We start from the raw sequence: 17883 nt of genomic DNA, 5'->3' as shown, positions 1-17883 counted from the left end.
ATTTTGTTTTGATAAAAAAAAATTAACGAGAATAACTAAACAAATTTTCCCTTCATTCTTAAATACATATCTCACTTTTATAATATACATTATTCACATAGCTTATTTTGACTATATTTTATAACCAATATATAAATACAAATGTTAGCGTATAAAATGTTAATGTTAGCGTATAAAATGTTAAAGTTGTTTAATGAATTTAATGAATATATAGTTTGAATATATAAGTTATTTAATGAATTTAAAAATGTTAAAGTTGTTTATAAATGTGTCCGGAGGGAATACCCGTTTCAATATTATGAATTAGTTAGACTTTATGCACAAGGGTTAATTAAGTTTTTAGTCCCTATAAATATTCATAGTTTTGTTTTTAGTCCCTACAAAATAAAATCACATTTTTTAATCCCTATAAAATTTTCCATCAACAATTTTAATCCCTATAAATTTTTCTATCAGCACTTTAGTCTCTGTCAAAAATTTTCATCAACAGTTTTGGTCCCTAAAATGCTTAAGGAAAATGTCACAGAAATTAAAAAGTGTGATTTTATTTTGTAGAGACTAAAAACAAAACTATGAATATTTATAGGGACTAAAAACTTAATTCACACAATTAGATGATATCCTTATCCTGCCAAGTTTCGTGTGAAGCCATATGGTTGTAACTTGTAACGTAACACTTCAGCTTTGGGGTACGCAATTCGAGAGTGACACCAAGAGATGATATCCTTATCCTTATCTTCTTTAATAAAACCCAAATTTTGCTTTTAACAGTTTTGAATTTTACTTTTAAAAACAAAGGAAAAAAAATGATAAAGCATGTTAAATAAAATCAGAAAAATATAAATACAGCCAAATTTTGCCAAATTTTTTTAAAAATCAAATAAAGTTAATGCAATTTTTTTTAGATTTTTCTAAGAATAACAAAAATGGGACTAAACGATGAAATTTTAGATTTTGAAAGGCAGAGTCCCTTCTAGGGGAGTCTTGTTCCTTTTATTTCGGGGTTTTTTGAGTAAGTTCAGAGCAGTCCGATTAAATAGCCTAAAAACCAAATTTTCGACGCAGACTCGACGGTAACAACTAACAATGACCTGAAATACAAGGAGGGGGATTATGATGGTTAGTATAGTTCTTAAATTAGCCTATTCTCATCTCCATGGCTCAGTTTTTGTGCTGATAAAGTTTGAATTATATAATTCAAATTAGTTTTCCCTAAATTCTTGGTACAATAGGGGTATGTATGGAGTGTAAGGATTTTATAATCTGAAAAACACAAGAAACACACCTTGTTATAATGGGGTTTTCGGATTGTATATTCTGAATAAGTGAGAAACTCATTTTCCACCCAAAAACATGGCGAAAACTTAATTCAAATTCTATAATTCGACAATCCCCATGAGCATTTTTGTAAAATAAATAATAATAATAATAATAATAATAATAATAATAATAATAATAATAATAATAATAATAATAATAATAATAATAATAATAATAATAATAATAATAATAATAATAATAATGTGATAAGGTGAGAAAAGTAATAGCCAAAACTTGAATGTATAGAGCAAATATTCTGGATAAATAATTGCAAACCTACATGAGAATGTGATAAGGTGAGAAAAGTAATAGCCAAAACCTACCGAGCAAAACACAATCAGGAGGAAAAATTTGTATTCATCATCTTACTGAGGGTAAAATTGAAAAGGAAAAAACCACACCTAATAGAAATATTGGTTGTGCCTATGATTATTCATACTAACACCTAATAACTCCATATAATTCTCATAATAGTTCTCATACAATCAAGATGAATAACTTCTAAGAATTTATTTAATACATTTTATGCATCCAATAATATGTTATTATGTCAACTAATGAATATGAACACAAGGACATTACCATGTGAATTGTTGAACACAAGTACATCACCATATACTGATATATTAAGTATTTTGACAAGTACCAATATTACAAAGGTCACATTAATTCAGAAACGTCATCACTTAATTATTGAAAGGTAACATAAATGCATGAGTTGTCATATTCATTAGTTGACGTGACAACACATCATTGGATGGATGTGTAAAATAATTGTACACTAGCCGAGCATACATTAAACTCTAACTAGACTTTTGACCCATGCGTCGCACGGGTTTTCTCGACTATAATAGAGACCAATAAATAATTTTTAACCTATAAGATCGTTGATATGGTAGAAAATGTTTTCTTCAAAAAAAAAGGCAAGCGGATGGGAATGAAATTGGTGTGCAATGCATTTTTTTAGATGGAATTTGTTAGGTTAAATAATTGCAAACCTAATAAAGCAAATGAGCGGGAAAAAATTAGGTTAAGTTGTTGCAGACGTAACAAAATTAATAAATAAGGACTCCTAATAATTTCTAATGATATATATACAAGCTAAATATATAGATTTTTTCATTATCTAACACACCCCATGTAACATCCTAATTTTTCTAAACTATATTGCGAGGGTATTAGATAAAATAAAAATAGTTATAAGAGATTTTTTTTTTAAGGAAGTTATAAGAGATTATTATTAGACTTTTCAAAAATAAAATAAATAATAATAATATAATAATAGTTATTAAATATTATTAGTAAGATGCATATATACGTGTAGTATTACATGTACAGTTTGGCCCAGCTTTTTATTAACTTATCTTCTCCTTAACGGTAGAAGTTGGGCCAAACACATTTTTGCAAAAGCTCTAAAAATATTAAGTAGCTTATTTCTAATGAATAAAACCAAAGGCATAAGGACTTTCTCCAAAAGTTAATTCTAGCAGCTTTTTTCAATTACACGGAGCTTCCTATTGCACCACACTTCGATTCCAGCCGCAAACAAATCTCTTGATTTTATTTACTCTTGTTATTATTTTTTTGAGGTGTATTTTCTCTTTTTATTGGCAAGTGGCAACGTTATCACTTATTAATACAATTTTTTTCATAAATTGAGTATAAATTGAGTTATTGAATAATAATAAAAAAATACATCATTTTTCCCCTAACAAAAAGAATATGTTGTTGTTTTAAAAAAAAAACGTCATTTTTTTATCGTATTATTAAATCATCTTGAAATAATTCAGTTCTCTTAATTTATTATTATATATCACTACCAAAAAAAATATTATTATTATATATGGTTTTTATTTATATCATAAATTTTTTGCCTTAATGAATTCGTTTATAATTTCTTAATAGAAAAATGAGTTCGTAAAAATATTTTATCAAATAATTTTCATTAAAGATATATTTTAAGCTGGTTACAAAATAATAACAATAATAGCAACCAAACAACTTTAGCTTTATTTACAAAGCTCTTATTTTTTATTTAAAGTTTAAAGTAGCTTTTGAAGTTAAAAAAATCTCGGCCAAATATTAAGATAAAAAGTCACATGTAAAAATATCATCAGTAACGGTTAGCTTTACGTACCATCCATGCATCACATTATTTCCTTTAATTCATTTAAGCTTAATATATTATATAATAATAATTAAAAAAAATCAAAATGATAGAGCAGTTGGCCGGTGGCTCTGTTTGGTAACACCAAAAAAGAGCTTTTAGCTTTTAGCTCATAGCTTATAAGCTCGTCTGACAAAAAATAGCTCTGTTTGGTAACGCTTTTTACAACGAGCTTATAGCTTATTTCAGGAGCTTATAAGCTATTTTTCAGAAGCTACTTCAAGTAGCGTTTGAGCTTATAGCTTCTAGCTTATTGATTTTTCTTCCACTTTTACCCTTATCATTTTAATTAAAACCCACATTTACCCTTTATATATTAAAGCACACTTATTGTTATGTTTTCAATGTGTTGCTCTATTTCTTTTGTTCCTAGTTTTTCGGCTCCTATGTATATCACGTTTTCAAAGCTTTGCATGTAGATGATGATTCGTTTTTAACTTTTTTTGTTCTCGTAACAATTTTTATTTTCAAAATAAAATTTTATACTTTATTTTTTTAAAAAAAATTTATATTTTTTTTGTAAAGTATAAAAACTGAAATGGAATAAATTTAAAATGAAACTTCAACAAAAAAATAATATTTTTTAAAAGAGTAAAAAAATTAGTAATATATAAAATATAGATTAAGAACATAATTTAATAATTTTATTAAAATTAAAAATGTCATTTTATGTTATTTTACATTTATCAGCTAGTTGAACCGCTAATTTTACAAAACACTTTAATTAGCTTATCAGCTATAAGTTATCAGCTAAAAGCTATCAGCTATCCACTATTTTTACCAAACAGAGTCATAATATGAAGTTAAGTTAATAATTGAACACATGGTGTAGTAAACATAGCACCGTCAATATAGACACTATTCTCAGTAGGTTATTAAATTAACAATTATGCACATGATATAAATGGTATAGCATGCACCGCCCAAATACTAGTGGCATCGCTGTTTGCTTTGATTACCGATTTCTTAAAGGGAGATTCTATGGTGCAGTCAGAAAACTGACTTTTTTGGAAAAGTTAATTTTGATCTTAATGTTTGATTCATTTTTAAATTGTTGATTACTGATTAATGATCAATAGTAATTCATCTAGTAATACTTGCAACATCTTGGACTTACAGGTACTATTTTATCGTTGACATCTTTAACATGCAAACAGAGTTGATGATATTATGTGATAGTCTTAAGTGTTACACTTTATGGGGTGTTACACTTAAAACAAGGTTGGATAAAATTAGATTAAGTGTAGTCTTGTTAATCTGATGAATTGATGATACTATAGGGACTGAACTTTTGATGCCACTGTACAAATAATGGGGTGTTACTCACTATATTTTTGATGATATAGTGTTAACTTCACCAGAAAAGTCATTCTCATGACTTCACCATAAAATTTTCCTTTCTTAATTCCCTTTTATTCATGCAAAGGACGTTAAACTTTGTTGCCTAAATTCTGCACATGGACTATACTTTTCCAACACAAATTTTATTGCTTTGAAGTTTAGTATTTTTTAGGGGTGGACAGCGGACGGTTTCGGCCGGTTTTCGGGGCCAAAACCTCATTCCGCCGTAAACCGCGGGTGACAAAACCACCCCCTTCTTCGTCCGTTTCAGCTTCGGGTAACCGAGATTTCGGTTTCTCGGTTTGGGCGGTTGTTTCGGGTGGTTTGTATCGGGTTTAAAAGAACACAAATCCAGATTTGACAGAGGAGAAGACATATGATTCCATCCACAAATAAACCAGTAAAACTATGATGAACAATGAAGATTATGATCTAGTACGAATAAACCCAGATTCGAAAATAGAAGAGAAAGAAAAATTATGCTACAACAATGAAGATGGTGATGATGTAGTCTGATGATGATGCATAGAATGATAAAGATGATGAACTGTGATGTACAGGAATAGATTCATGAAGCTGCGGTACAGCTGAACAAGAAACAGGGAAGCAAAACAGAAAGATGAACTGGAGAAGATTTGAGTGAAAGAGTGGAACGGCGGCACAAATGCATCTAGGGTTTCAGTGGGAAAAAAATTAAGTATTTATATGGAGGCTGTTTGGGCTGGACTGAGTTGAAAAACATATTGGGCTTAACTGCGGTTCGGGTTCGGTTTAAAACGGTGCTATACACACCCCCCGTAACCGTCCCTTACTACCCAGCACAAACCGAATTCCCCAACCCGCCAAACCGCCAACCCGGTTTGACCCGCCCGTTCACCTTTATTTTCTTGCGGTTCGGCCGGTTCCGGGGCGGGTCGGACCATCTTGTCCAGCCCTAGTATTTTTCGAAGGGTGGGATTTAGCATGGGAAAGCATAGTTTTTTCCCACCATGGGAAAGTTGAATTTTTACCACTAGATTAAAAGAAGAGCATGCTATTATCATGCACTCTCTACACTGGATTTTTTATACTATCTTCCCTAACCATTCTCTCTCATCTCTCACCCACCACAACATCAAGCTCACGGTCCCAACTCTCCTCCATACTCTTCTCATTCTTCTGAATTTCTTTGTGTACTAGGGACAACCCCTTCTGTTCTTTGTGTACTATCATCAAGTATGACGAGTGAAACCTGTCTGTTCTTGTGTTGAATTCACTCTGGCAAGAGAATAACTTCAGTGGTTTTGACTATGCTATCACCGAGGTTCCAGATCTTACTCAATTAGTTCATATTGATTATCACAGAATGGAAGTATTTTGCCGCATTTTAGAGTGAAACAAAGTATGGTAAACTTGATGCATTTGTTTCCATCTTAATGCAAAAATAGCTAAGTCTGGGTATTAATAACATGAAATTTGACCTCAATTTTTTTTTATTCTACAAATTGAATCAGGAAGTTGGTAGTGGTTTTATTTTGTTAAGATGTTCTTAGTTCTTACAACATTTTCTTTAAGGATCTTTATGTCGATGTTGCTTATTCAGAAGAATGAGAAAAGTATGGAGGAGAGTTGGGACCGTGAGCTTGATGTTGTGGTGGGTGAGAGATGAGAGAGAATGGTTAGGGAAGATAGTTTAAAAAATCCAGTGTAGAGAGTGCATGATAATAACATGTTCTTCTTTTAATCTAGTGGTAAAAATTCAACTTTCCCATGGTGGGAAAAAACTTTGCTTTCCCATGCTAAATCCCACCTTTTCGGAAGTTATGAAAGAGAAAGTAATGGCGTGAACTATTAAGAGAAACACTTACTTTTTTATATATAAATAACAAGAGAAACAAGTATTTGGAACTCATTCTTAATTCACTTCATGGACCCATGTTCGGATCAATTAATTCGAACAAAGATAATACGTGGAAGAATATTTCAAAGATTTTATTAGTCATCCAATAAAACATGTACAATATTTCACAGAATTAAAGATATACCTATATATAATTCCACACCAGTGTCTTATACACCAAATACACCAAGACACGGTATGCAATCAAATTACAAAAGAAACAATGTAAAAAAAATTACAAGAGAAACATCGTCTGAATATATATGTACACAATGTTTTCTCTATTTTTTTACTTTGAATTTTATATGCAAAAGGTTTTTCATATTAATAATTTCCCTTTGCTTTATTTTCTATCAAGTATGTTAGTATCCTTGCTTTATCAGACTTTATATAAGCCTTCATTTTTTTTATTAATGATATGGTTTAATAAATGATAAATCACAATTATTTGCAGCTGTAGAGTTGTGCCCTTGACAGAAACAGTCTAATAACCGTTCCTTACGCTGCAAATTGAGCTGCTGCAAGTCTAGCAATCGGAACCCTGCAAAAGAATCCTCAAATTTTCAGTTTGACTAATGAAAATACAAATGTCTCATTTTTTGTAGAAATTTGACAAGCTTTTACAAACATGTGTAAAAAATAAAGTGCCGTGGCAAATTGAAGAGCATCATACTAATCTGACCTGAATGGTGAACATGAGACATAGTCAAGTCCAAGTTGAGCAAAGAATGCAACAGAAGAAGGCTCCCCGCCATGCTCTCCACATATTCCAACCTGATAATCAAATTCATTGATTAATTAATTTCAAAAGTCTTTTATCACCATAATATAAATATTAAGAATAACCAAGATGCGTGACAAAATTTTGTTGTTTAAATTTGCATTGGTAAGTTACCTTCAAATTTGGCTTAGCAGCACGACCCTTTTCTGTGCAAATTTTGATGAGTTGACCCACACCTTTCTGGTCAAGTACCTGCAGTTGTTGTCAATAATTTGAATTTAGCAAACATCCTTTATATATTAAGCTAACGCAAATAGTACCACCTCCAATTTAGCAAATAGGTAAAATAACGTTGAAAGTAATGGTATTTCGTTTTCGCCATTTCCAGCTCCCACTTATCCTACACCTCTAAAGTCATTTTATAAAGTCGGACTAAAGACAGTCGTGCATGTGTTTGTGTGTGTCTGTCATTTTTACACACATAGTGCAAATTTTTATTATTATGTGTCCTGGGATGAGACAAGAGTAACAACAGTATGAGAAATCACCGGTCACACGACTATGGAACTAACCTCAAATGGATCATGCTGCAAAATCCCTGCGGATAGGTATGTAGGAAGAAACTTACTAACATCATCTCTACTGTAACCAAATGTCATTTGGGTAAGGTCGTTGGTTCCAAATGAAAAGAAATCGGCTTCATTTGCAATCTACACAAATGGAAAATAAAATTAGAAAGTGCAAAGAGGACAAAATATTGTTTTTCTTTAATTTATTTTCATTATTGCATGTTAAAGATCAAGTTAGTATCTTCAAGATAAAAGAATATCAGTATTACCTCATCTGCAACTAGTGCAGCTCTTGGAACTTCTATCATAGTTCCAACCTTATAGCTTAATGAAGAGCCCATCTCAGAGAACACTTTCTCAGCAACGTTCCTTATTAAACTCACTTGATGTCTTAATTCCTGTCGGTTAAAAAGGATCGAGCTTATCATATAATAATCATGTCACAAGACTACAAGAGTTTCATTAATATCAAACTGCAAAAAATTGCTTCATGATATATTTCAAGCTGATAAATTGAGGGAAAAGATAAACAAGCTAATATTTCAAAGTAGAACATTCTGAATTCTCCTCATAATTTTTATGCATAGATGATAGGTATGAAACAAATTAAGAGAAATAACTAAAGAATAAATAAGTTAGAAAAAAGATCATGCCTGAGGTGTACCGACGAGTGGAACCATTATCTCTGGAAGGACTGTAATACCATGGCTACTCACTGAAATAGCAGCTTGGAAAACGGCACGGGCCTGCATCTCAGTCAATTCAGGATATGATATTCCCAACCTGTTCACGTAATTTCAAATTGTCAAACATGAGGAATTACTACAAATTATTATATATATATATTTTTTAATTGAAAATCGTTGGTTGTTAACTGATATTTTGTCCTAAATCGTGGTTGTGGTTACACTGTGAACCTTATATTGCGGCCATAATTGTGGTTGCAAACCACAATTTAGAATTATACTTGAACTTGTTAGCTATTTATCACCCCACTCCACCATGTCCCTCCTCTAACCCTACTGAATTGCTATAAATTATGAACTTGGAATTTCAACACTAAACACAAGTCATATGATATTGATGGTAATTTGTTATGAACAAGGATCATAAAAAGAGGACAAACCTGCAGCCACGAAAACCAAGCATGGGATTAACTTCAAAGAGTTTTTCTATCCTAGAGACTATTTCTTCTTCTTTCATGCCTGTCTGAGAAGTTAGTTCACCAACAATTTCATTTAAATCACCTTCAGGAAGAAATTCATGAAGTGGAGGATCTAATAACCGGATTGTTACTGGGAGACCATCCATTGCTCGAAAAATTCCCTCAAAATCTGATCTTTGATAAGGTAACAACAAATCAAGTGCAGCTTTCCTCTGTTCTTGCGTAATAGCCAATATCATCATTCTCACAGCCTTTATCCTTTCATCTGAAGCAAAAAACTAAACACAACAAAACATGCACAAAATCATAATTTGTAACTACTAACTACCCTGTGTCATGCTCTAAAAAGTTAAAAAGTTACAATACACGCCTTTTAATGCATTCATAATTTTCAGTTTTTTATAACATAGAGTTGAAAATTATTGTACCATGTGTTCTGTCCTGCAAAGTCCAATTCCTTGCGCACCGTTTTGTCTAGCTGCTATTGCATCTTCAGGTGTGTCAGCATTTGCCAAAACCTGATACACAACAATGATATGAGTGAAATTACCTAGCAAGAATTAGATATTTTGCTTCAACTCAACTTTTGCAGATAATAAAGAATATGCAGCAGCACCTTCAGATTCCTTATTTCATCAGCCCAAGACATGAAAGTTCCCAAATCATCACTTAGAGCCGGAGGAGAAAGTGCCTGCTTTCCTAGTATCACCTCACCTGTGGATCCATTCAACGAGATCCATTCTCCTTCTGATATTACATTGTCCCCGATAACAACCACCTATCACCATAGATGGAGATTATTATACTCAATTACTTTGAACATGATCTTTTACTAATTTGTCAACGTTATAGAATCTGAGGTTACCTTTTCATGGTCGTTTACTTGGATATCAGAGCAACCGGACACACAACACTTTCCCCATCCACGGGCTACAACAGCCGCATGAGATGTCATACCACCTCTAGCTGTCAAGATGCCAACAGCTGAATGCATGCCCCCGACATCCTCTGGACTTGTCTCTGTCCTTACCTTCAATAATGCAAGTGTGTATTAGAATTCAATGATTCCTTATGGATGATTTGTTTAACTTAGTCATGAAGTTAAATATAGAACATAATATACATCCTAACCATAATATATCTGGTACAAATAAGTATTTCACCTAAACACCAGGAAGATCTCCACATTGGTCTCAGAGCAACAACATAACTGGATTGGATACCACATATTCACATAAAACTTGTATTGGATATTTTATTGGTTGCCTCATTTAAATGTTGCTCAAAAACTCGCATTTTCAAAACATGTGAGACTTCCTACTCACACTTGATACTTTAACTATCTCCCTTTCGAGTGTGAGTCCAGACCATGCACTCATCACATATGCTCCCCCTAAAGCGGAAATTGTTTTCGTCCACATAGGAGACTAAAACACCGGGAGATATCCATACTATACTTAGAGAAACCACACAAATGGGTTGGAATTGAACACCGCATATTCTTCCAAAATCTTAAACCATAATATACTATATGAGTCGTCTTCACTTATACATTGCTCAACATTCACATTTTCATCCAATCTGGACTTTTTAATCTGACTTGATATTAATGATAAAATGAAATGAAGAGGAACAAAGAAATAAGAAAAATGATTGCTTTATAATGAAAAGGAATACCAAAATTGCACTCTTTCCTTGTGCATGCCATTGTTCGGCAGCCTCAGCAGTGAACACAACCTGCCCAACTGCAGCTCCAGGGGATGCAGGCAAGCCAGTGGCAACCACTTTGTCCTTGTACTTAGATGGATCCTCAAACTAAATAAATAAACTTAAAGCAATCAATAACATTGGGGCATCTTACGTTAAAAATGAGAAGTTGATAAAAAAAATAAAATGCAAATAAATGTACATATCTTTTGAAAATAAGAACGTTGATTCATCGAACAAAAAAAAGATCATTTAGCTAAATGATGTTATTTGATTATACAGATATGATTATTAGCCTCTATAATTATGTTTTCAGATAATTGTATGAGTAAATTGACATCATAAGTTGTCCTGATTAGTTTATTATTTACAAAAGAAAGTTCAAGGAACACAGCGAATGAATAACATTAGTTGCAACTAAGTATGTACCTGTGGGTGTAAGAGCTGATCGAGATGCTGCGGCTCTACCATCTTGATTGCAGAACGAATATCAACAAGCCCCTCATTGACCATATCTACAGCTATTTTGATTGCACCTTTACCAGTACGTTTTCCACTTCGACATTGCAACATCCACAATCTATTTTCCTGAACAGTGAACTCAATATCCTACAATATCGTATATAATATATCAAATTCAGAAGAATTACTTGCCAGTCTATCGATACAAACAAACAATGCAAAAATAGTAAAACAAATCTAAAGGGTTTGAATTTTTTACCATCATATCCTTGTAATGATTCTCTAGAATCTTACAGTTCTCCTCAAGCTCCTTATAAGCATCTGGCATGCAAGTTTTCATGGTCTCTAAATCTTCAGGTGTCCTGATTCCAGCAACTACATCCTCGCCCTATTATAAACAATTTTGTAGAAACATCAACACCAAAAGTAATTAGTAATCTATTACTAATAGATATGATGACAATGGTTTAAAGAAAAATAAATAAAAACTAATAGATATGACAATGGCATGATTTATGAATATAAAATAACAAGTAGTAATTAATTCATATATAACCTGAGCATTAATGAGAAACTCCCCATAAAGTTTCTTTTCCCCGGTGCTTGGATTTCTAGTGAATAAAACGCCAGTTCCTGAAGTATTTCCCATATTACCAAACACCATGGATTGAATGTTTACGGCCGTGCCTACTAGTCCAGTTATCTGATTAATGCTCCTATACTTATTAGCCCTTGGGCTATCCCAAGAATTGAAAACAGCTTTAACAGCTAATTCTAGTTGCTTCTTCGGATCTGCAATTGGTAGATCAAGGAGCGTAAGGACAGATTACAATAAGAATGAGTAGAAACAAAACATGACGAAGTTAATGGAGTTGCAGTTAGCACCTGAGGGAAACTTTTCTCCCTTAGCTTCGAGGTAGACACTCTTGTACTGCTCAACCAGATCTTTGAGGTCGTTGGCTGTTAGATCAGTGTCATGTTTAACGCCTTTTGAATACTTTAGCTTTTCTAATTTCTCCTCAAACAATGAATGTGGAATGTCCAATACCTAAATTTAACATATATATAAGAAAAGTTTCAAGGAAGCAATGGAAGATACTAACAGATGACACTCATTAACGGAGTGTATTGGATTGAGATTTTAAAAGACAACTTAAGCTTTAAAAGAACTAACTACTTACAACACCTCCAAACATGTCTAAGAAACGTCTATAAGAATCATAAGCGAACCGCTCTCCACTTTTTGAAGCCAACCCAGCAACCACTTCATCATTCAATCCAAGATTAAGAACTGTGTCCATCATTCCAGGCATGGAAATCTGATAGATGTAGAATAAACAAACAAGTTTATGCAATAGACATGTTAAGCACACCATATATATACAATGGAACTTTTCAGTTTTCAAGGTGAACTTTTTAACAATCAAAATAAATCAATTTCCTAATTTACAGCTTAAACTATTTAATGATTTAGAGAAAATGTTACCAACTATTTACATCAATAACTTGAACTTAAAAACCTTGGATATAAATCCTAAGTTGAGCTAAATCAATGCTATAAAAGAAACACATTTTTCTTGTATGTTGCATTATTGACCTTTCTAAATACATAAACCTTATACCATTTTTTTTTTTTTACTTTTACACATTCCATATCAAATGTGACCCCAAGTTTCTCCCTGTTTGGATAAACAACTTAATTAAGCTCTTATAGCATAAGCAAGCGCTATATAGTTATTAATGTATAAGTTATTTCTATAACAAAAGATGAAATAAACACAAACTTTTTTCAAAAAAACTATTAAGTTGTTTTCATAAACTATTCTAGAGAGCCTATAGACATGTCATAAGCTATTTCCATAAGCTCTACCAAACAGTCTCGCAAATGGTTATGCATTTAGATAAGCTCAAATAACTCAGTCCAAACAAATCCTAGGACATAATGAGAAAGTAAAACCAAACAGGAAAAAGGCTTTTACCGCAGCACCAGAGCGCACGGAGAGGAGGAGAGGTTTTGAAGGATTCCCAAGAAAGGCCTCCATTTCATTTTCAACAAAACTAAGGCCTTCAAGTATCTCGTCCCACAAACCATCTGGTAGGTTCTTTACATTTTGTTGATATTCTTGACATGCTTCTGTTGATATAGTGAGTCCAGGGGGCACAGATAATCCAATTGTTGCCATTTCTGCTAAGTTGGCTCCCTTTCCTCCCAACTACAATTAACACAAGCAATTGTTCATCCATTCAAAAGTAAAACTTAGTTGTTAATTACATGGAAAACATATAGCTTTGTTTTGCTAAACACAATGTGTTTAGTGTTTAGTTAAAAAAACAAACTTAGTCATGGAAGGATAGAGAATACTTACCAAGGACTTCATGGCCTTGTTTCCTTCACTTTTACCTTTGCCAAAAGTGAACACCCTCTGTTTAAAACAGAAATACAGAAGAGAATTGCTTCAGTTTTTTTTTCCAAAAATAGAACACTATTAAATGTGACTACTTTTGGAAATCATAGTTGCATTGCACACACCCTTACAACTCTTTTATAACTTTTGTCAAAAAAAAACTCTTTTATAACTCATTAACATAAGAATTTTTTATAGAAAAAAAAATGACAATTTAAACTTTTAAAATGTTTCTGGTCAAAATAAAGAACTATGTGCTATACTACTAATTTTTTTGAAAAGTATCAGCTCAGAGTTAGTGTAACTATGTAATCAAACAAGGAATATGTTAATTCATAACTAATATAAGGTGTCAAACTATCCACAATAGACCTCCTTATTTTGGATGCTTAAGTGGACCTCACATACTTAATTTATAAATGTAAAAGAGTAATTTTGACATTCACTAACATAGACATTTACTGTTAGAGACTTTAAATAATAAAAACCACATATTTTTTTGAAAAAATATCTCTTGAAAATTATTTTTATTAAAATCTATTCAAAATAGCTTCTCATTTTAAACATTTTTTGAAATTTTATATCCAATAAAATTCATGACAAAAGAATGAAAAACTTAAAATGACTTTTATGAGAAGCTATTTAAACCAATTTTTCATTTGAAGTTTTATTTACAAAATTCTTTTTTAAAAAATTTATAACAAAAAAAAAAACACTATAAAAATCATTTTAGAAAAAAGCTATAACAATATTTCAACAAAAGTTACTATTATAATACAATTTATTTAATATGATCCACATAAAGGGAAGAGAGAGTGTACTTACAAAGTCACTCTTCTCTATAAACAACCAACATTTTCTCTCCACAATTAGGTGTCTATTTAACATGGTACTAAATAGGTGAAGCACAAAGCATTTCATTTTGGATGCCCTTTGTTAAAAAAAACATGTTATGTTAAATGAAAGGCCAATTAGCTTACAATAAATAAACGGCCACTTTGTTGTTTATTTTATTACTCATTTCTAGGGATGACAAAACCGGGTCAAGCCCTTCGGACCGATCCATTAAACCTGTTATTTTAGGCGTACTTAATTGAGCTTTTAAACTCGGCTTTGGACAAACATTTGCTACACATAATTTAAATATGTAAATTTATCCTCCAAAAAGGGAAAAATGGAATGAATTGATCTCAAATTTTTATAAGATTTTATGATTTCTGCCTCCTCTAAGGAAGAGCTTAATTCTAGGAAAAATGGAATTTCCACGACGATGGCAAAACCCTTTGATATTATTTGAGAATAAAAATTCTTATTATAGCCCCAAAATGGATTTTTGTTAGAATCATTAGCCGAAATGATTAAATGATTCTGTTGATACATTCGAGTAATTAAACGTTTTACAATTAGTAAACTATATTTACTGTCAAAACCTACATTTTCCACAAAAATGGATCTATTAAAATTATGACTATAAGCAAGTCCATTTTCTGTGGGTATTTGGGTGGGATCGGGGGGAAGAGCCGTTTCCCTTAACTTTTGTTTGTTGACTTCTGACAAGGACCACCTCTAGCCTTATGTAGTTTCGTATTGAGGTCTGCTTTTACATTTTGTGGTCCAGAAACAAGGTACGCTTTCACGAATATCTCATGAGCCATATTTTGAGATGTCCAAAGAAACACGAATCATTAAGTTAAGCAGTAGTTTTCTGTAATTGCCGAGACTAAATGACATTTTGTTATATCAATAATCATTCTTAATTAGATGGAGGATGGAGTTAGCAACATGTTTAGATCACTGTTGAGACAAAACGTAAAAATAGCATGCAGTTGGTTTTGCTTAGTTTAGATTACTAAATTTTTTTATATGAATCGATTTTATTAAATGTGATTGAAATTATATTATATTTTTGATTATTAGACTTTTATCGACACATGAGTGCATATTTATATTACGATAAAAAAAAAAAATAATAAAAACTTTTTTTGAGGCAATTACAAACATTAAAAATTAAGGATGTTAAAGAAAGGAAAAAACCAGAGAATTTATTATTGAAAAACAAAAGATAAGATAAAGGTCTAGAAGTGTACCTTTTTTGTGGTGGGTGGTGTTGTTGGGGTAAGAATAGTTTGGCAACGAATTGAAGGCTGATATGTACTTGTTCTTCTAGCTTTCCATGTTGATGTAAGCCGTAACTGCAACTCCTTCCACTGCACCTTTGTACTTCTTCTTCCACCAACACCAACTCCAATAACATCATTCTTGTTCCCTTTGAAAATCCTATTATCTGATGTTGATGTGTTCCTTATGACTATGCCTCTTACTATGGTAGACATCTCTGCTGTTCTTCTCCCAAAGAGAAACTTCCCGAAATCGAAATGGCAGTTGTTGTATTATGTTCTATTGTCTCTATGTTCTATTATTATTATTTATGATATTTCAAATTATTGACAAATATGAGGCGGGTATATGATTAGAAATGAGTGGACGAAATTACGATTATAGTGTTATATAGTCGCATCATAACACAACTTTCTTTGACCAGCTAATTCTCACTAATTTTATTTTTAATTTTTCGTGAAAATAATAATGATCACTATTTTTTTGATAGACAGACAAAATGGCAAAATCATTGTAAATTTACACATATAAATAGTGGTGACGTGGTTCGAATCCTGATCATAACATTCGATCTAACAATTTTAACATTTTGTTATGTTGAATCAGGACTTATTGACATGATCATCACAACTTATCATCGGAAGAATAAGCCTGTGTACACGTTTGCTGTTTTGTCTCTAAGCTAGATAATGGTCTCCGGCACGCATATTAATGCACATCTGATTTTCTTATTGTAATAAACTTACAACGATCGGATCCATATGGTTTCTTATCATATCAGTCAGAGAGTATTTCTTATCAAAAATTAGAACATATTTTGACAAATAAAGTGGAAAATGTTATTTATTACATCACTTTTTCTATATACGTTTTTTTATTACTGAAATTACATCACTTTTTCTATATACGTTTTTTTATTACTGAAAAAAGAAGCAGTTCTCTATTTTTTTGGCGATTCAAAAATCAAAATCTTCGGAACTACTACAAGTCATGGGATTGTTTGAAGCTATCAAATGGATGCATTATTTTGGGAGCCACAAGCTGATGTTTGAGATGAATTATTTTTGACGTGTATTTCAAGCAAGTAATGGTGGGTGGGTAACATGATCTATCACACGAAGCTGTGACACATTTTTAGCTTGAGAATTATACGAACTATTAGATTTGTTGTGAGGAGGAAAGCAAGGTGACATGTTACCATGCTAGCAACCATGTTTTTTAATACGTATATGTGTCATCTTTGTATTGTTGACATTTAGTGTATTTGGGGTGGTGTTTGTAACACAATTCCCGCTTCCCAATGTAACTTCAACGCCACTTTTATGAAGCTGAAAATCCTAGCTTCAACATGGTTTTGCTATTTGTTTACCGCAATTCCAAACACAGGCATTATCTTATTGAAAACCAATCAACTTTATTTTCTAAATGCCTAAGAAATACAACATTAAGACACATGATGTCTTTGGGTGTATCACTTCATAATTCTTTGCAATAAGAAAAGACAAGTTTACAAAATTAAAGGTTTGTTTGGAAGATTGAAGGGGACGGGAGGGGATAAAGGGGGAAAAATGAGAAATTTTCCATCTTTTTTAAGAAAGTGAGTTTGTAGAGAAGATAGATCGATACTTTTTTTTAGGGGTATGATAGATCCATACTTATTAATATATTTTCAATTCTAAGACTGTTATAACAACATGGATTTGATTTTTAGAATTTATCTAAACCCTCCAAAATCCTCCCTCCTAAAACCCTCTATTTCTTCCGCTTTCTTCTTCCTTTTTCCCAAGCCTTCCCCTTCTCAACTCCCAAACAGTCCCTAACTGAGTTGATCATCCGACTCCTCCAAAGAAAAAAGTATGACCCTTGTTGGCTATAAAGTCTTTACGAGATTGATTATGAGTCACTCAGGTTCTCCAACCAGGGACCTTAACAAGTGTAACTTGCATAATATGTTGAATGAAAATGTCGGTGGATGATCTCAACCTCACCATGTTAACAATGACATTATAATTCAATTAAACACAATCCA

General features: G+C 32.1%; 1 protein-coding gene across 1 annotated transcript; it reads right to left on the bottom strand.

The window, feature by feature from the left end:
* Positions 1 to 6778: 6778 nt before the first annotated feature.
* On the bottom strand, positions 6779 to 16138 carry LOC146902485 (pyruvate, phosphate dikinase 2-like). Its single transcript, XM_085734057.1, has 19 exons — positions 15824 to 16138; positions 13698 to 13754; positions 13311 to 13544; positions 12513 to 12650; positions 12217 to 12379; positions 11888 to 12123; positions 11591 to 11719; positions 11299 to 11478; positions 10840 to 10977; positions 10028 to 10192; positions 9779 to 9940; positions 9591 to 9680; positions 9124 to 9440; positions 8651 to 8780; positions 8267 to 8395; positions 8001 to 8138; positions 7603 to 7680; positions 7390 to 7481; positions 6779 to 7248 (listed from the first exon to the last, which is right to left on the bottom strand). The coding sequence occupies exons 1-19, from the start codon at positions 16067 to 16069 to the stop codon at positions 7206 to 7208; spliced, it is 2865 nt and encodes a 954-aa protein (XP_085590183.1). The 5' UTR covers positions 16070 to 16138; the 3' UTR covers positions 6779 to 7205.
* Positions 16139 to 17883: the final 1745 nt, after the last annotated feature.

This window comes from Medicago sativa, chromosome 8, assembly GCF_051527215.1.
Source record: "Medicago sativa cultivar Bolivia chromosome 8, Bolivia_mono, whole genome shotgun sequence".
In the NCBI taxonomy this organism is placed as follows: Eukaryota; Viridiplantae; Streptophyta; class Magnoliopsida; order Fabales; family Fabaceae; genus Medicago; species Medicago sativa.
This window is presented reverse-complemented; position numbering and strand designations above follow the sequence as displayed.

Excerpts from the sequence above, each read along its gene's own strand:
- LOC146902485 (XM_085734057.1), bottom strand. The coding sequence starts at position 16,069 with ATGTCTACCATAGTAAGAGGCATAGTCATAAGGAACACATCAACATCA. Across the intron at positions 9,681-9,778 it reads ATGAAATAAGGAATCTGAAG|GTTTTGGCAAATGCTGACAC; the intron begins GTGCTGCTGCAT and ends GTTGTGTATCAG. Across the intron at positions 8,139-8,266 it reads CTGCACTAGTTGCAGATGAG|ATTGCAAATGAAGCCGATTT; the intron begins GTAATACTGATA and ends CCATTTGTGTAG.